This window comes from Sciurus vulgaris (assembly GCF_902686455.1).
Source record: "Sciurus vulgaris genome assembly, chromosome: 13".
Lineage (NCBI taxonomy): Eukaryota > Metazoa > Chordata > Mammalia > Rodentia > Sciuridae > Sciurus > Sciurus vulgaris.
The window spans coordinates 12337096-12351964 of record NC_136474.1 but is presented as its reverse complement, the minus strand read 5'-3'; the positions used below and the strand labels follow the sequence as shown (position 1 = coordinate 12351964).

The 14869-nt window shown below is 52.5% G+C and overlaps 1 protein-coding gene across 4 annotated transcripts in view; it reads left to right on the top strand.

The window, feature by feature from the left end:
• Positions 1-14328, top strand: part of PPP4R1 (protein phosphatase 4 regulatory subunit 1) — a 49118-nt gene extending 34790 nt beyond the window's left edge. For 3 of the 4 annotated variants that reach the window (XM_079109271.1, XM_079109273.1, XM_079109272.1), the window contains 9 exons: positions 4007-4179; positions 5475-5570; positions 6274-6459; positions 7352-7513; positions 9736-9836; positions 11294-11414; positions 11503-11637; positions 12012-12153; positions 13298-14313. In XM_079109271.1, the coding sequence (XP_078965397.1) occupies positions 4007-4179; positions 5475-5570; positions 6274-6459; positions 7352-7513; positions 9736-9836; positions 11294-11414; positions 11503-11637; positions 12012-12153; positions 13298-13461 (1280 nt within the window). In that variant the 3' untranslated portion in view covers positions 13462-14313. Of the gene's footprint in view, positions 1-4006; positions 4180-5474; positions 5571-6273; positions 6460-7351; positions 7514-9735; positions 9837-11293; positions 11415-11502; positions 11638-12011; positions 12154-13297 lie in introns of all 4 variants that reach the window. The other variant, XM_079109270.1, reaches the window with a different exon arrangement.
• The last annotated feature ends 541 nt before the right edge of the window (positions 14329-14869 follow it).

Below are 14869 nucleotides of genomic sequence, written 5' to 3'. Positions count from 1 at the left end.
TGCTTCCTTTGTTTGTTCCTCAGCTGCGCTCCTGCTGTGGATGTTCACCCCCATCCAGTTTCTGCATTTTCAACAACTTGATTCTTGGCAAGGGCTGAAGATTTTACTTTGTTTGACAAACAAGAATCCTCACCAGATCTCACTTGTGTCCCCTCCTTCCCTCCACTCCCTTCTTCCCCCATGAGGATCCAGCACAGAATTAGACTCCAGACTAGGGTCACTCAAGCCAGTCATGGGTGACGCTTGATAAGTCATCAGTGCCTTTGCTCATTCCCACTTTGTTTGCTTTGTTATTATTTGTCAACTTAAATTTGATAAAACATCCAACTTTAATACCTCATATTTTATTTTTCTTAAATTCCATTTTTTATGAGAAAGGTTGCCAGCTCCTCTTTCAGCATGTTCTGGGACCCGTTAGCTTTCAGCCATACCGTATGCACTTTGAAATGTTAACTGAAGTTTTGAATGAGTTTTAGTTTTTTCAACAAAATAGTTTCTGTAGTTGACTTTTTAAGACCTTTGTGTGAATGTGACTTTCAGGATATGACTTTGTTTCCTTCCTTCCTTTCTTTTTTTGGACCTAGGGATTGAACCCAGGGGACCTCTACCACTGATCTACACCCCAGGCTCTTTTTGGTTTTGGGTTTTTTTTTTTTTTTTGGAGACAGGGTCTCACTGAGCTTGGACTTGTGACCCTCCTACCTCAGCCTCCCAAGCCCAGCTTATAAATACTGTATTTTAAAAAATACAGCCACAAATACTGTATTTTTAAAAATATTTTTTAGTTGTCAATGGACCTTTATTTTACTTGTTTATATGTGGTGCTGAGAATTGAACCCAGTGCCTCCTAGGCAAGTGCTCTACCACTGAGCCACACCCCAGTGTAGTCTTGTGATCTACTCAGTCCTTCCTGATGCAGCTCTTTCACCTGGTAGATCAATGTTTGTCACGTTCTGTCCCGTGGCCATGGTTGCCCACACGTTCGTTGTAGGTTAGTTTGTTCAGTCAGTAGTACTGAGTACCTGTAGAGCTGGGTACTGTCTCAGGGACTAAGCAGACAGCAGCTGCAAACCAGACAACAGTCCTGGGGTTTGGGGCACAGCAGCAGCAGTGGTGGGTGTTAGGGTGCAGGGTGGAAGCCAGGGCGTGCTCGGCAGCAGCTCGAGTGGCCCGGCCCAGCCGCCGAGCTGCACCAGCTCTAGGCCACAGAGTTCCTGAGTGCTTGGTGTTGTTGAGATCTAAGGGCACTTTTAACCTGTGTTAAGTAGCGCCTTAATCTCCATCACGTCAGAAGCCGTTCTGAATTTTTAGAAGAATGGGAGTTGATTTTGGGTGTTTTTTATTTTCTACTTGTGCCATTGTAGGGCAGACATTTCCTTCAGATCGTGTCAGAAAAGGGTCACGTTCCTCGAAGGCAGAACTTTGACCTCAGATTGAAAGCGAAGTGCTCACCAGGGAGCACCCCCTGAAGCCCATGTCCTCGCCAGGGAGCACCCCTGGAAGTCGTGGGATGAGCGTTGCGAGGGCACTCACAGCCAGCTCATCCGTCTGCCCAGAGAAGCCCTTCCAGGACACAGCGGGACACTGGGGCCCTGCTCCAGCCCCATTCCCTCCCTCGTGGCTGTGCTCTGGGAACAGAGAGGCTCAGTGGGTTTCTTCTGAGGCAGCTCTCGCTTCACAGTCTTGCTGATTTCCATCCGACCTTCCCCCGAGCATTGATGCGCTTTGCTGCTCTGTGGATTTGGGGCACGGTGTTGAACTGTTTCCTCAGACTGCAACGAGGCAGTCCTGTTGTGTGGAGCCCTTTTCAGTTAGAGTAGATAGATCCCTCAGAGTGAAACCCTGAGGAGGAGGAAGAGACACCTTTCCCCAGAGCCAGAGCTAATGAATTTGAGGTGTCCTCTGTCACCGTCAGGAGTTTCAGTTCCCTGACTTTCAGGAGTCACTTTCCCTGTGGCTGGGCAGATTCAGGGAAGACCCATGGCCCTTGAGCAACCGCTGTGCAGAAATCCTCCCTCAGCTGGATCTGCCACAGTGCTTAAGATCCGCTGCTCACAAAACTATTTCTTTCTAGTTTGAGTCCCATGGAAGAATCAGGCCCTTAGAGCAGTTGGTCAGAAAAGCTGTATTGTTCACTGATTTCAATCAGTAAATTCTTATTGTCCTTAGGAACTTGTAAGTAATCACCACCACAGTCTGAAGAGTTGGAGATCCTAAAGGTTTAACTCAGCTGTGCGAGCTCCTTCAGGAAAGGACTCAAGTTTGAAGTTTTCAGATGGTCCCCATTTCTGAGATGTGTCTCTGGGGATTGTGTTTCTTTATAGATCCTTGGTTCATGCCACCTAAAACTCTGCTGGGCCCGATTAAGTTGCCCGATCCCCTCACTGAGTTCTCTGCATGTACCGTTGGAGTTATACATGGTGAACCCTAAGTCTGGATCAGCCACTTCCATTGGGAATGACAGCAGCTGGCTGTGTGTGACACACACTGAATCAGCTGTCCCTGCAGTGAGTCCAGAGGCCCAGTGAGGAGATACGCCAGTTCTAGCAGCTGTCTCCGAGTGACAGTCTAAGACTTAGTAAGAAAGCTAGCAGCAGATTTCAGTGTTAGTTCTGAGTCTATAACTCTGGTTCTTGGGATTTCCGTCTGCACTGCTGTAGTCAGGCCTGGATGAAAATCTTAAGTTCCTCACGCTGACACTGTAGAACCTGCTAAAGGCCCTGCGGTAGCTAAGCCGAAGATGCTGCCTTGTTCTTTGGAGAATTTGAGCTTCAGTTCTCAGGATGCAGCACTAGGCTCCATCTTGTATCAGTTTTCTGAAGAAGGTAAGTTCACAGTGGAACTCATTTACATTTTTGTGAACATAAAAACTTACAATAAGCCCAAACATGCACATAGCAACAGGAAGGATGCAGCAAACTTAGATAAGTGGCCTGCGTCAGATGTTCCCGTGAGAGGCTGGTGTAGCACCCACTTCTTGGGGCGCTGGCGCTGGCCAGGCCTCTGTTGCTGCTGTGCTTCGGCTGGGGACCCTTGAAAGGGGCCAGGAGGGGCAGAAAATGTTTCTAAAGAGATCATAGGAATTGCTGCTGAGATTCTGAGGAGAGTGAGCTCACAGTCCACCTCTCGGCCAGCGACGGCCTGCAGGAACAGTGTGCCTCTGTGTGTCCTGCATCCCGGCTGCAGGTGCTGGCCAGACACACTTTCTAGATGCCGCAGCACATGAGTAGGCTCTTCTAAATGCTTGTTGACCCTCTTGTTTGAATAAGCTTGTATTTTAAGTTTTCATCTTTTGAACACCAAGTGGATTGCTACTTGGAGTAAGTGCCAAGCAATACTTTTTGCTAAATTTCTCATGTATTTGGTGGGGTGGGGAGGTAGCAAGAATGCTTTTTCTTGGTTTTGAATTTCCCTTGCTCAGGAAGGCAATACCAGTTGCCAGATTTAAGAACCACTGCTTGCTAAGTTGTCATTTTGGTTTGCTGCAAGCAAGACAGTGCTCCTGTGGGATCCCTGTTTGGGACAAGCTACTTATCCCAAAGTAAAGTGGAATAGGATGTGAGAGGTGTTTAAATGTTACCTGGAACGTGCTGCAGAAGCCTTTGTAATTCGCGCTGTTTTATGTTGGCAGGGTTTGTGGGACTGCTCTTCTGCTGAAGTGGCTTAGTAAGTAGGCCTCGTCAGCCTGGCTCGCGCACTACCAAAGCATAGCTCACTCACTCAGTTGACTCCTCCGTGTGCCGCTGGAGGCCCTCCAGCGCCTAGCTAGCGTCCCTCTCCTCCTACTAACGCAGAATAATGTGCAGTAGTGGAGAAGCATGTTTAATCCCATGGAAGTATTAGTTTTCTACTTTTTCTCCTGAAGGACTAATGATTTGCCCTAGTAGAAATTTTTTTCAGCTTTTCGATGTGGCGTGAAAACGCGTCGCTCTTGGTAACGGGTCATGCGGTGGAGGAGTGTTCCGGGAGCCCTGCCCACCCTGACTGTGTCCTCTTCTGCCCACAGCACAAGTGCAGGTGCTGTCGGCTGCACTGCGCGCTTCCTGTCTGGACGCTCATGAGGAGAGCAGCGGCGTGGCAAGGAGAAGTGACCTGCCAGACGAACTGGGTATAAATGAGCTACCAAATTGTAAACTAACTCCAGATGATTCTGTGCCTTTAATCTGCGATGCCGTTGAGGTAACGAACCCCAGGTGTTTGCCCCAGCAGCCGTGGTGGGGATGCTGTGGCTAGTCACTTCTAGTTAGTGCGTTCTGGGGCTGCTGGGTTTTCACGTCCTTTTGCGTAGAGTGAAGGTGACTGTCCCCATCCTGTCCTCGCGACACTGTGCCATGGTGAATGTCTGGGAAGTAGTCCCGGTCCTGCCTGGACCGCGCTGGTAGACTTGATGCTCATGTAGCTCACTGCAGTGAGATAGTCTTACTGGAAACAAAGCCCTTTATCGAGAATAATTAACTCTTCCCTTTTCTTTTTGGAGAGGTGCTTTGTTTCTGGTCGGACCATTTCACTGCAGCAAGCAACACAGTGTTCTGAGAAGATCGGGACTTGAGGCCACGTGCGGAGGGCCAGTGGCATTGTCTGGACCTGAGTGTGAGGGTGGGTACTGTCACAGCCTCCTCCTCCGCGCGCTCGTGAGCCACGCAGCCCCAGCAGCCAGCGGCAGTCGCCCGTCTCTTCTCCTGGGTGGTGTCAAGGCAGACAGGGAACGAGCCGCTCGCTGGGAATCCAGTGGCCCCGGGGCCAGAGGCTCGAGTGATGAACTCAGGAAGGTGCGCTCTGCACTTGGGGATGGCAGGCTCGGGCGCTCCGTGCGTTTGTCTTAGCGTCTGTTGGACGGAGTCTGGTGTGGCGAGGACTCCGAGCTCCGGTGCTCTGGAGGGAAGTGCTGACCGCTTGTGGGGGTTCGACTGCCAGGATGTAGCTGCGTTTTAGGTTTTTTATTGGTGTGCTTCGTGTGGGGGGGATTCCGTGGCTAAAAGTAGGTGTTTCTGAATCAGACATTAACAGCCAAGAACAAATGCTGTGGCACCCAGTGGCCTCAGACAGCCGACTGAAGGAAGCCTCACAGCACTGTTTTTTAAAGGGCTATTCAAGGGATTCGGTTCATTGCAAAATCACTTTCAGATTTACCTTTTAATCACTTCATTTCCCTGGAATAAACTTTGATGAATTCAGCAGCTCTTCAACCAGCTTGACTTAAAGCAGAGGAAATTCCTATGAGGCCTGGGGGTGGGCTTGTGCGTTTGTGTGGTGCCGGGATCAAGCCCAGGCCGCGTGCATGCCGGGCCAGCGCTCAGCACTGCGGTGCACCTAGCCCAGGGCCTTAGGGTGTTCACAAGTTTGTACAAAGCTGAGGCATCGGTGTGTATTCCTGCCTCGTGTGGTGGCCTCGAAAGGTAGGTAGCCTAGTAAGACGGTTTAAGTGAGGACAACGTGGAGGAGAATGCTCGCTAAGCACGTCTTCTTCCTGACAGAGCGTGGACTCCGCTCCTCACTACGCCCACGAGGACTCGGACGTGAGCACCAGCAGTGGCTTCAGCCCCGAGGAGGAGAGAAGGGCCAAAGTGCAAGTAAGCCCCCATTGTGCTGGCCACCAGGGTCTGCAGTTAAGACTAGGGCGTCCATGCTGGCGAGACTCGGGAAGAGAGAAGGTCCCAGGCACACGCCTTCCCTAGATCAGTTCCTGCCAGGGTCCATCATGTACCTATGCAGGTCCCTAAACACACACTTGCCCCTCTTCATCTTTCAGGACGAGCAGGATCAGCCATGCTACCAAAGCGTGGCCTCATTTGTAACACAGCTTTTATAAATGTAGTAGTTCATTCTAGTTGGCCTTTAAGTTACTTAGTGTTTAAGATCTTAATTTATTTTGCTTTGTATACACGTTTTCCTTAGCATGTGTTTCTTATATCTCTTCAATAACTAGATAGCTTAACATTGGACATTAAAATCCATATATTTAGCTGGGCATGGTGGTGCACACCTGTAATCCCAGTGGCTTGGGAGGCTGAGGCAGGAGGATGACGGGTTCAAAGCCAGCCTCAGCAAAAGTGAGGTGCTGAGCAACTCATTGAGATCCCGTCTCTAAATAAGATACAAAGTAGAGCTGGGGATGTGGCTCAGTGGTCGAGTGCCCTCAATTCAATCCCTGGTACCCACCCTGCCGCCAAAAAAAAAATTGATATATTTGAAAGTAATTTTGCCTAATTATGTCTAACCTGCTGAAAGTATATCTAAATGCTCAGAATGTATCACTGTCCTCTTCTTCATTAGGATGTTGTACCTCAGGCTTTGCTCGATCAGTATCTATCCATGACGGACCCCTCTCGTGCACAGACAGTTGACACTGAGATTGCTAAGCACTGTGCATACAGCCTCCCAGGAGTGGCCCTGACACTCGGCCGGCAGAATTGGCACTGCCTGCGGGAGACGTATGAGACTCTGGCTTCAGACATGCAGGTGGGTGAGGCAGAGAAAGGATTCGTGAACTGTGCGTATGGAAGGCCCATGTTTGGGTTTGTAAGACCTAAACAATTTCTGTTTTGGTAAATTTTATATGGGTGAGTGTAAAAGGCATATAGAGAGTTTTGCATGGGGATCCTGGGGTTTGGCTCCTTGTATTGTAGTATTTCATCCTAGTGGACCCCAGAGGCCCCCTTATTGTGGGGTGCTCGGTCCTCTGTGTTGGAGTTTTCAGTCTTAATTCCTCAGAACTCACCTGGGCCGACTGTTCTGTGCCCACCTGTCCCCTCTCCCCATCAGACGTCTCCGCCTCCATCCGTCGTGTGTGAACTTGAGCGTGGGGGTGCATAGGGGCTGGGAAGCTGTCAGTGGAAGTGCTGCTGTAGGTAAAGTCTTAAGTGACAGTGTCAGTTCTTAAATAAGGCAGCATGGAGGAAACGGGTGTTGTTAACTTAGTTTCCTAGCAAACAAGACATTTCTGTTTAGGAGTTCTTTTCCAAGGACTGTACACAAGGTTTTCTGTTCTTGTATTTGAATTGTCAGTTCCATACAACAAGTTTCATTTGTTTTTTATCCAAGATTGGAAACTCTTCTGAAGGAAGAGTCAGGTGGGATGGTGCCATGTAGCTTTGAACACCTGTGGACACAGGAAATCAGGGACCTGGTGTTCAGAGATCGGCAAAGCTGGCTCGATGGTGATTCCCAAGCATCATTTTCTTCCTAAGTGAAAGGGAAACAGAGAGCACCGTGCAGAGATTTTTTTCTTTATTTAATTCTCAAATTAACACATAACAAATGTGTAAAACTGGGTGTCCATGGTTTCCAGTGTTACACGTCTGCCCTTGTCCAGCGTTGGGGCCACTCGCTGACACAGCTTTTGTTCCCACAGTGGAAGGTCCGCAGGACCTTGGCGTTCTCCATCCACGAGCTGGCGGGCATTCTTGGAGATCAGTTGACAGCTGCGGATTTGGTTCCAATTTTTAATGGATTTTTAAAAGACCTCGATGAAGTCAGGATAGGTGTCCTTAAGCACTTGCATGATTTTCTAAAGGTAACTTTTAAATTTTTTGCATAAAACATAATGAAATCTCACTATAAATTTCGAATTTTGTTGTATGTTTTGTGTTTGGTGATTAGCAAGGTTTCTATGTGTTCTTTTGTAAGGAAATAACAACTGTGAGTTGGTGGTAACATGTGACTTAAGGAAAAAAAGCCCCATTCCGATAAATTCTGCTAATGTCATTTAATTTTTAAAATTTTAAGTCCATGCTCACGTTCATTTTTAAATGGCGTCAGGTCACAAGCCTCTGTACCCTTTTCTTTTTAGCAATCATACAGTAAGGTACCTGTTAAAGGTTTTCCCTCAGGAGCCATGGATTGTTCCGGTGGCATTCTGGGGAGCGCCACTCCCGAGCAGGGCCTGGGTTCACTGATGCCTTGCTTCTCAGACTGTCACCTGGACTGGCTGTACTGGGGATTGAGCCAGGGCCAGCCACTCTACCACGAGGCGTGACATCCAGTGCTCCACCTTAAAAGAGTTCTTAGATTTGAATTAGAAAAGTAACTTAGCTACAGAAGGAAGTATAATCCTGCTTTTGAAAAACACTTGACTTCGTTACACTGTTTCATATAGATTAGACTGAAATTTTTTTGTTTCAATAACGTCCTTACAGCTTTCTGTCCCCTTAATTCAAAGTCCAGTCAGAAAGCACATGTTGAATTTAAATGTTTTATCTCTTCTTTAATCTAGAACAGTTTCCCTGACTGTGTTTTGTTTTGTTTTATTTTGGGGGATACTAGGGGCACTTAACCACTTAGCCACAAAACCAGCCCTTTTTATTCATTTATATTTTGAGACAGGGTCTTGCTAAGTTGCTTAGGGATTCGCTAGGTTACTGAGTCTGGCTTTGAACTTGTCATCCCAGCAGCTGGGATGACAGGCGTGCGCCACTGTGCCTAGTCACGTGACGCTGGTGTTTTGCGAGTCCAGGCCCCTTGTTCTGCACATTACCGCTGGGTTTGACTTCGTCCACGTGTTGCTGCTCAGCTGGACCCACTGAGCTGCGGCTTTTGCCAGCATACTCTCTACGCCGTCTAGCTGTGTGAGTTGTAGGTATTTTCCATATGCAGTGCCTTGGGGTGATGTGGTCTTGGCTCTTGCCTTGCTGCTCTCGAGTCTGGTCCCTTGGTCTTGGCGTTGGCTTGATTTCTGCATTGTGAACTGGCCTTCTACCCTGGGGATCAGCAAGAAATCATGGAGGAGGTGCTTCTGGAGTTTTTCCCTAGAAAGGATGCGCTCTCCCTTCTCCCTCCCTCGTTTTCTAGCGTTCTTGAGCGTGGGCGTGGACTCTGCACCTGTCACTGTGACTCGGACGTGGGCGCTGGAGCCTCAGGATCCTCATCTGCAGGCAGCCTGTGTGTCAGCGAGAGTTCAGCCCGCGTGTGCCCTCCACTCCCGAGTGGCCTGCCAGGCCTCCAGGAGCCAGGGGCCAGGAATCCATTGTTTTGAATCATTGAGTTCATATTTTTTAAATTGAAGCACATCGTCTTAATACCCATAGGCATAAAAGGTGTGTGTGGAGTGGCGCATGGCCACACATGGCCCTGTGACCTCCGATGGCCTCGGGGCCTGCGCTGGCCTGCCCGGCAGCTTCCCGCTGGCCTGCCTCCTCTCCTTTCTTCCCCTCACATTTCTTTTGCTTTCCCGAGCGCTCTGTCCTGAGCAGTCGCCCTGTCCTGCAGCATGGCAGAGTGGTGTCAGAAAGCATCCTCACTGCGACGGCAGCACTTCCTGTGGCTGCCCGTTCCCCAGGTTGCGTGGCCAGAGTGCTGGAGCCGCTGGTCCTGGGCCACGCACACTCGGGCCTGCCTGTCCCCCTGGACAAGAGCCCTGTGAGCGCCGGTGGAGAGCTTGCTGGGTGCATTTTCCTTTCGACGTTTTCACTCAAGTTTGCATTAAGCGCCTTCTATGCCACGAGAGTGGTGTCCACCGGACTCAGTGCGCGTGGATGCAGCCCCTCCAGGGTGCACAAGCGGAGCGGAAGGGTCATGTAGGCCTGCGACCGCCGAGACTTCCCAAGCAGACAATGCCTCTGGAAGGTCATGGATTCCCTATGGAGACTGAGTTTAGCACCCACTCTTAAACTATGTGGTGCAGGCCCCGCGTGTCTTCAGAATAGCCAAGCAGCCAGGTCACTCATGGGCCACTCTGCAGTGCAGGAGGGGTGTCTGTGTCTTGTCCCAGATAAGTGAAATACTTTATTTTCTGCTCAGCTTCTTCATATTGACAAGAGGAGAGAGTATCTGTATCAGCTGCAGGAGTTCCTGGTGACCGACAACAGCAGGAACTGGCGCTTCCGGGCGGAGCTGGCTGAGTAAGTCTGGGGGTTTGCCGGGCTGTTCTGGAGGCGCCTGTTGACTTCGCTTCCTCTTTTCTGCCTCTCTTGGTTACTTGGAGCGGGGCCCGGTCTCTGACGGCTCCTTGGACGTTTCTTGGGTGCAGATCCAGGAGGGTGTGAACTCGCTGTGGCCTCTGGTCTCACTGCAGTCACCATCGCCCTTGCTGGGGTGTCGGGGCTTCTCCTCTTGCTAGCGTTCCACCCTCCGTCTTTGGAGGCCCTGTTTGTCTGGGTGTCCATGGCCCCGCGGGAGCTGGGGTTTCTCCCCTGCAGCAGGGACATTGGTTTTGTGTGCGTGGAGGCCTTTGCTCGAGACAGCTTCCTGCGCCCGTGGGTGCCTGTCCCTGTGGGCTGCATCAGGCCCGGGGCTCTTGCTCCATGTGGGAAAGGCCCCGGAGCACCCAGGCTTGCTGATAGCTGGCACTTTCTGCCTGCTGAGGACCTCCTCCTGACCCAGGGGTGAGGACGTGGAGGACAGTTGGCAAGTGTGCAAGCACCCATGTGCCCGGCACCCTGCTGCCAGCTGTGGAGCCAGCCTGCACCTGGCCCCGGAAGCCGTTGCAGGTGATTTCATCTCCTTACGTGGCAGCAGGCCCCTCTTCCTTCCATGCTTCACTAGGCGGGACCGTCTGTGTGTCCCGTCCTCCTTGGAAGTCATGCGGTTGATGTCCTGGCAGCCCTTGGGTTCTCTCACACAGGGCACTTTCTAGGGGACCTCCAAGAAGCTGTTAGGGTCTCAACAGGGGCACAGTAGGCTCCCCGTTCTGCTGGAGCTTTTTTACCTAGCGCATGGAGTTTCTCAGCACGTTCTCACACTGCGAGGGCTTTGCTCTCTGTCCACGTGTGCCTTCGTCTCTTGAGTAACTGTCACAAGATACTGTATGCTGGCTAGTGCGAAGGAGAAAGGTTTCTTTGGCTCATGATTCTGGTGGCTGCTAAGTATAAATGCTGTGGTGCTGCCACCTGATCACATGACCACGTGGTACAAAAGCAAAAAGGGAAGGAGCTGCCATTGGTGAGCAAGGAACTGAGACCCGGGAGGAACCAGGTGCCCTCTTAGAACAGCCCACCCTCTTGGGAACAGACCTGTCCTGTTCCCGTGGGACAGTGGGCCCCACTGATGAGCTCCGCACACCACGCCCTGGGTACCTACCCAGGCGCCACCGCCCAGAGCTGCCACCACCTTGGCACTGTCGCCAGGGACCGTGCTTCCTGTGTGGACCTTCAGGAGCAAGCAGTAGGACGGAGGCACAGCATCCACAGCTCTGTGTTCGGCTTGCTGTGGGGCACTGGCCTGGAGTCGCACTCAGGCTGGCGGAGTCCGGGGAGAGGCTGCTAGTCCCAGAGCACTGGGACGCGTGACCTGTTTTTTTGTCTTCTGTGTTTTCGGGCTTTGGTGGAATCTCATTGGTCTGTGTCGTTCCTCTTTGTAGACAGCTGATTCTGCTTCTGGAGCTGTACAGTCCCAGGGACGTTTATGACTACCTGCGTCCCATTGCTCTGAATCTGTGTGCAGACAAGGTCTCCTCTGTTCGCTGGATCTCCTACAAGCTGGTGGGTCTAAGATCTGAGCTTCTTGGGCAGCACTCTGCTCACCAAGGTCCCAGAATACAGGCTGGTCCTCACTGTCTGTGTCCCACAGGTCAGCGAGATGGTGAAGAAGCTGCACATGGCGACGCCCCCGACCTTTGGAGTAGACCTCATCAACGAGCTGGTGGAGAATTTTGGCAGGTGCCCCAAGTGGTCTGGCCGGCAAGCCTTTGTCTTCGTCTGCCAGGTGAGGAGGACCCAGCGTGCCCATCGGTGGGGATGCGCCTGGCGCCTAGCCCGCCTGCTCCACCCTTCGCACGCCCCCTGCTCACTGCTGTTGGAGGAGCCCCGCCCTGGCTGCTGGGGCCTCTGCTGCTCAGAGTGGGACCCCTGTGTGGCTTGTGGTCTCCAGCCAGTCCTTGCCTCCTGCAGCTGGGCACATTCAAAGCTGGCGTGCACCGGGCGCAGGTCCCCGAGCGACAGGCACACAGGTGCTGCGCTGTGTTGTGGGGGTTGCCGGCTGAGGCATCTTGCTCTTTGCTGTTCTGGCTGACGCCCGGGCGCGTGCACGTAGGTGGCGCCCTGCGCACAGCACTCAGACCCCCGCGCTCCTCTCACCAGACTGTCATCGAAGACGACTGCCTCCCCATGGACCAGTTCGCTGTGCATCTGATGCCACACTTGCTGACCTTGGCAAATGACAGGGTTCCCAACGTCAGAGTGCTGCTTGCGAAGACGTTAAGACAGACCCTGCTGGAGAAAGGTCGGTGGGAGAGGCTCAGGAGTAAGCAGAGGGGCGTGGAGGGCCAGAGACGCACCGGGACCCCGCGTGTGCCCAGGAGTGCTCTAGTGGCGGGGCGCAGGACACGGCGTTAAAGGGACTTTGAATTAGTACCCAGCTCTTTCCATGGACTTTGTTTTGATCCTGGGCACTTGTCACGTTACAGCTGAAGACGGTGATCCGAGTGGATGCCGGGCGGGCTGGTGCAGGGGCTGCCAGGGCTCCGCGGGGCGGCCAGCACCGCCCTCCTCCGTGTCGTCCACCTTGACAGCCCCTCCGCACTGGTGAAGCACAGAGAAGGCTGTTGTAATTCAAGGAAGGGCAGATGAATATGGCTTCCTTTTTTCTTTGCTAGTCATGTAGATTTTTTTAAGAAACAGTAAAAATAAAATGGCTAGCTGGATGCAGTTGTGCCTGCCTGTAATCCCAGCAAGGCAGGAGGATTGCAGGTTGTTGGAGGCCAGCTGCGGCAACTTGGGCTCTGTCTCAAAAGTCAAGAATTTTAAGAAAGGGTTGGGAATGTAGCTTAGCGGTAGAGCACCCCTGGGTTCAATCCCAGGACCCCCCACACACACATAAAAATGTAAAAGGATAAAGTGGCTTGGTTTTTAGAGTGTGTGCGTGAGTGTGTCAGAGGTGCTTGGCAGTGTTTTTACTAAGTGAATCAATAGCTAAAAAGCATGTTGTTTCTGTGTATTTCTGAGTTTTAATTAGCACTCCTTAGCTGATCTTTCCCCTACGCTGTTTCACGAATGGTCGTGACGGGGTGCGTGCAGGATGGAGCACAGCTCCTTACTCCTGGTTGGCCGCCCGTGGACTCAGTCCAGTGGGACAGTCAGGTCACGCAGGGTTCCAGTGTGGGAGGCTCGCCACTGTGCTCCTGCGCCGCCCGCCCCTCCCTTCACTCCTGCCTGGCCCTCCTCGGCTGCTCCGAACGAGGCTCCCTCTCTCGGGAGAACAGTCTCGGTCTTCCCTGCGCTGATCCCAGGACATTTTCCCAACAGGTTTGAGTGGTGGTGGTGATGCAGCACAGCCTGTGCTGACACCTGCAGGCGAGTCCTTTTGGTAATGGAACTTCTTCCTCGTTCTCTGATGGCGACTAATGATGTCCATGTGTCATTTGCAGAGTATTTCTTGGCCTCTGCCAGCTGCTATCAGGAAGCAGTGGAGCAGACCATCATGGCCCTGCAGATGGACCAGGACAGTGACGTCAAGTACTTCGCCAGCACCCACCCTGCCAGTACCAAAATCTCCCAAGACGCCATGAGCACAGCCTCCTCGACCTACTAGAGGCCCGTGTCCTCCTGCCTCCCTGAGGCCGCGCCCTGGGCGGGGCAGACCCTCCCCTTGCAGACTCCACCGCAGGTGCCGGTCGCCGCACCTGAGGGCAGGGCGAGTCAAGAGCGAGTCCAGTAGACACTACTATCTTGACTTGAGGGAAGTGACTTCTCAGAGGATTGTGATTGTCACCGACGCCTTAACTCCTTCCGTCTTCCTGACTGACGAAACTTGAATCAGCAGAGCGTTTTCCCTGTGGCAGGGACGGGTTCCTGCAGAGCTGCGCTGCTTTCTCACCGGTCACTGAGACCCTCGGAGCCAGAGGCGACGAGCACCCAGGCGGAAGACCTTCAGGACAAGCCCGAGTCTGCGGGGGGCTCGTTGGCGGTTCTCGCGGGCTGGACGCTGACACCACAGTGGATCGACCAGGGCTCGTGGGTCAGCGCACCGCTGTGCACGTTCACAGAATGGGCTGAATCTGTCCTGAGCTGCTCATGCTGGTCATGATCCGAGGGAGTCTTAGCACGCACGTCGCCTGCCGGGCGCTTTCACTTGATCATGGTCGGCTCCGTGGGGACCCTCCGTGCGTGCACCCTGCACCTCCCTTGGGCGTGCTGCAGGCGAATCATGCTGTTGGACTGTCTCGGCACAGGCTCTCGTGTCCAAATAAAGTCTATTCATAAGACCTACACGCAGAGGTATTGACACTGGGTTGTTTTCTAGATGTCTACAGATAAATGCAATTTGTGACCTGTATTAATGATTTAGTATAAAATGGGGAAACTAGATTAAAATATCTGTCTTTTAAATAGTTTAGTGGTCTCTTTGGACTCTGCCTGTGTTCTCTGCTCGGGTTTTTCCTGGCAGATAGCCGGACCACCTGGAGCTTCCCTCTGCAGCCCCAAGGATGAAGGAGAACGGGGTGCTCACGGGGTTTGTCTGGAAGCCCTGAGATAGCGGCATCTCAGGACCTTCAGCTGAGTGCAGGTGCGTCAGGTGGGGCGGGCAGGCGGCAGAGGGCGTGCGGGGGGCCGTCAGCAAAGGCCTGGGCTGAAGCGTAGTGGCCTCCTGACTTCCTTTAGCCTAAAGTTCTCACGGTAGCAGCTTCTGCCCTCGGAGTTTCGGTCTGTGAACCGTGGGTGCCCTGCGTGAATAGCTGCATTTGTCAAGCAGTGTGTCCTCGGGCCTGAAGAGCCGTGCGCAGGCCAGTTCTCCCGCGCTGGTGCTTGGCCTAGTGCCCCGCCGGGAGGCAGTGCACTCTCGGTGTCCATGGTGCTCCCAAGCCCTGGGATCTCAGGGCCCACGTGGGTGAGTGCAGAGAGGCAGCTGTGGCCGGCGCATCCCAGGCTGCCCCAGAAGGTGGCCTGTCACCTCTGCTGACCACTCACAGTTGTGGTGCGGCCTGCCCTTTGTCCAGTCA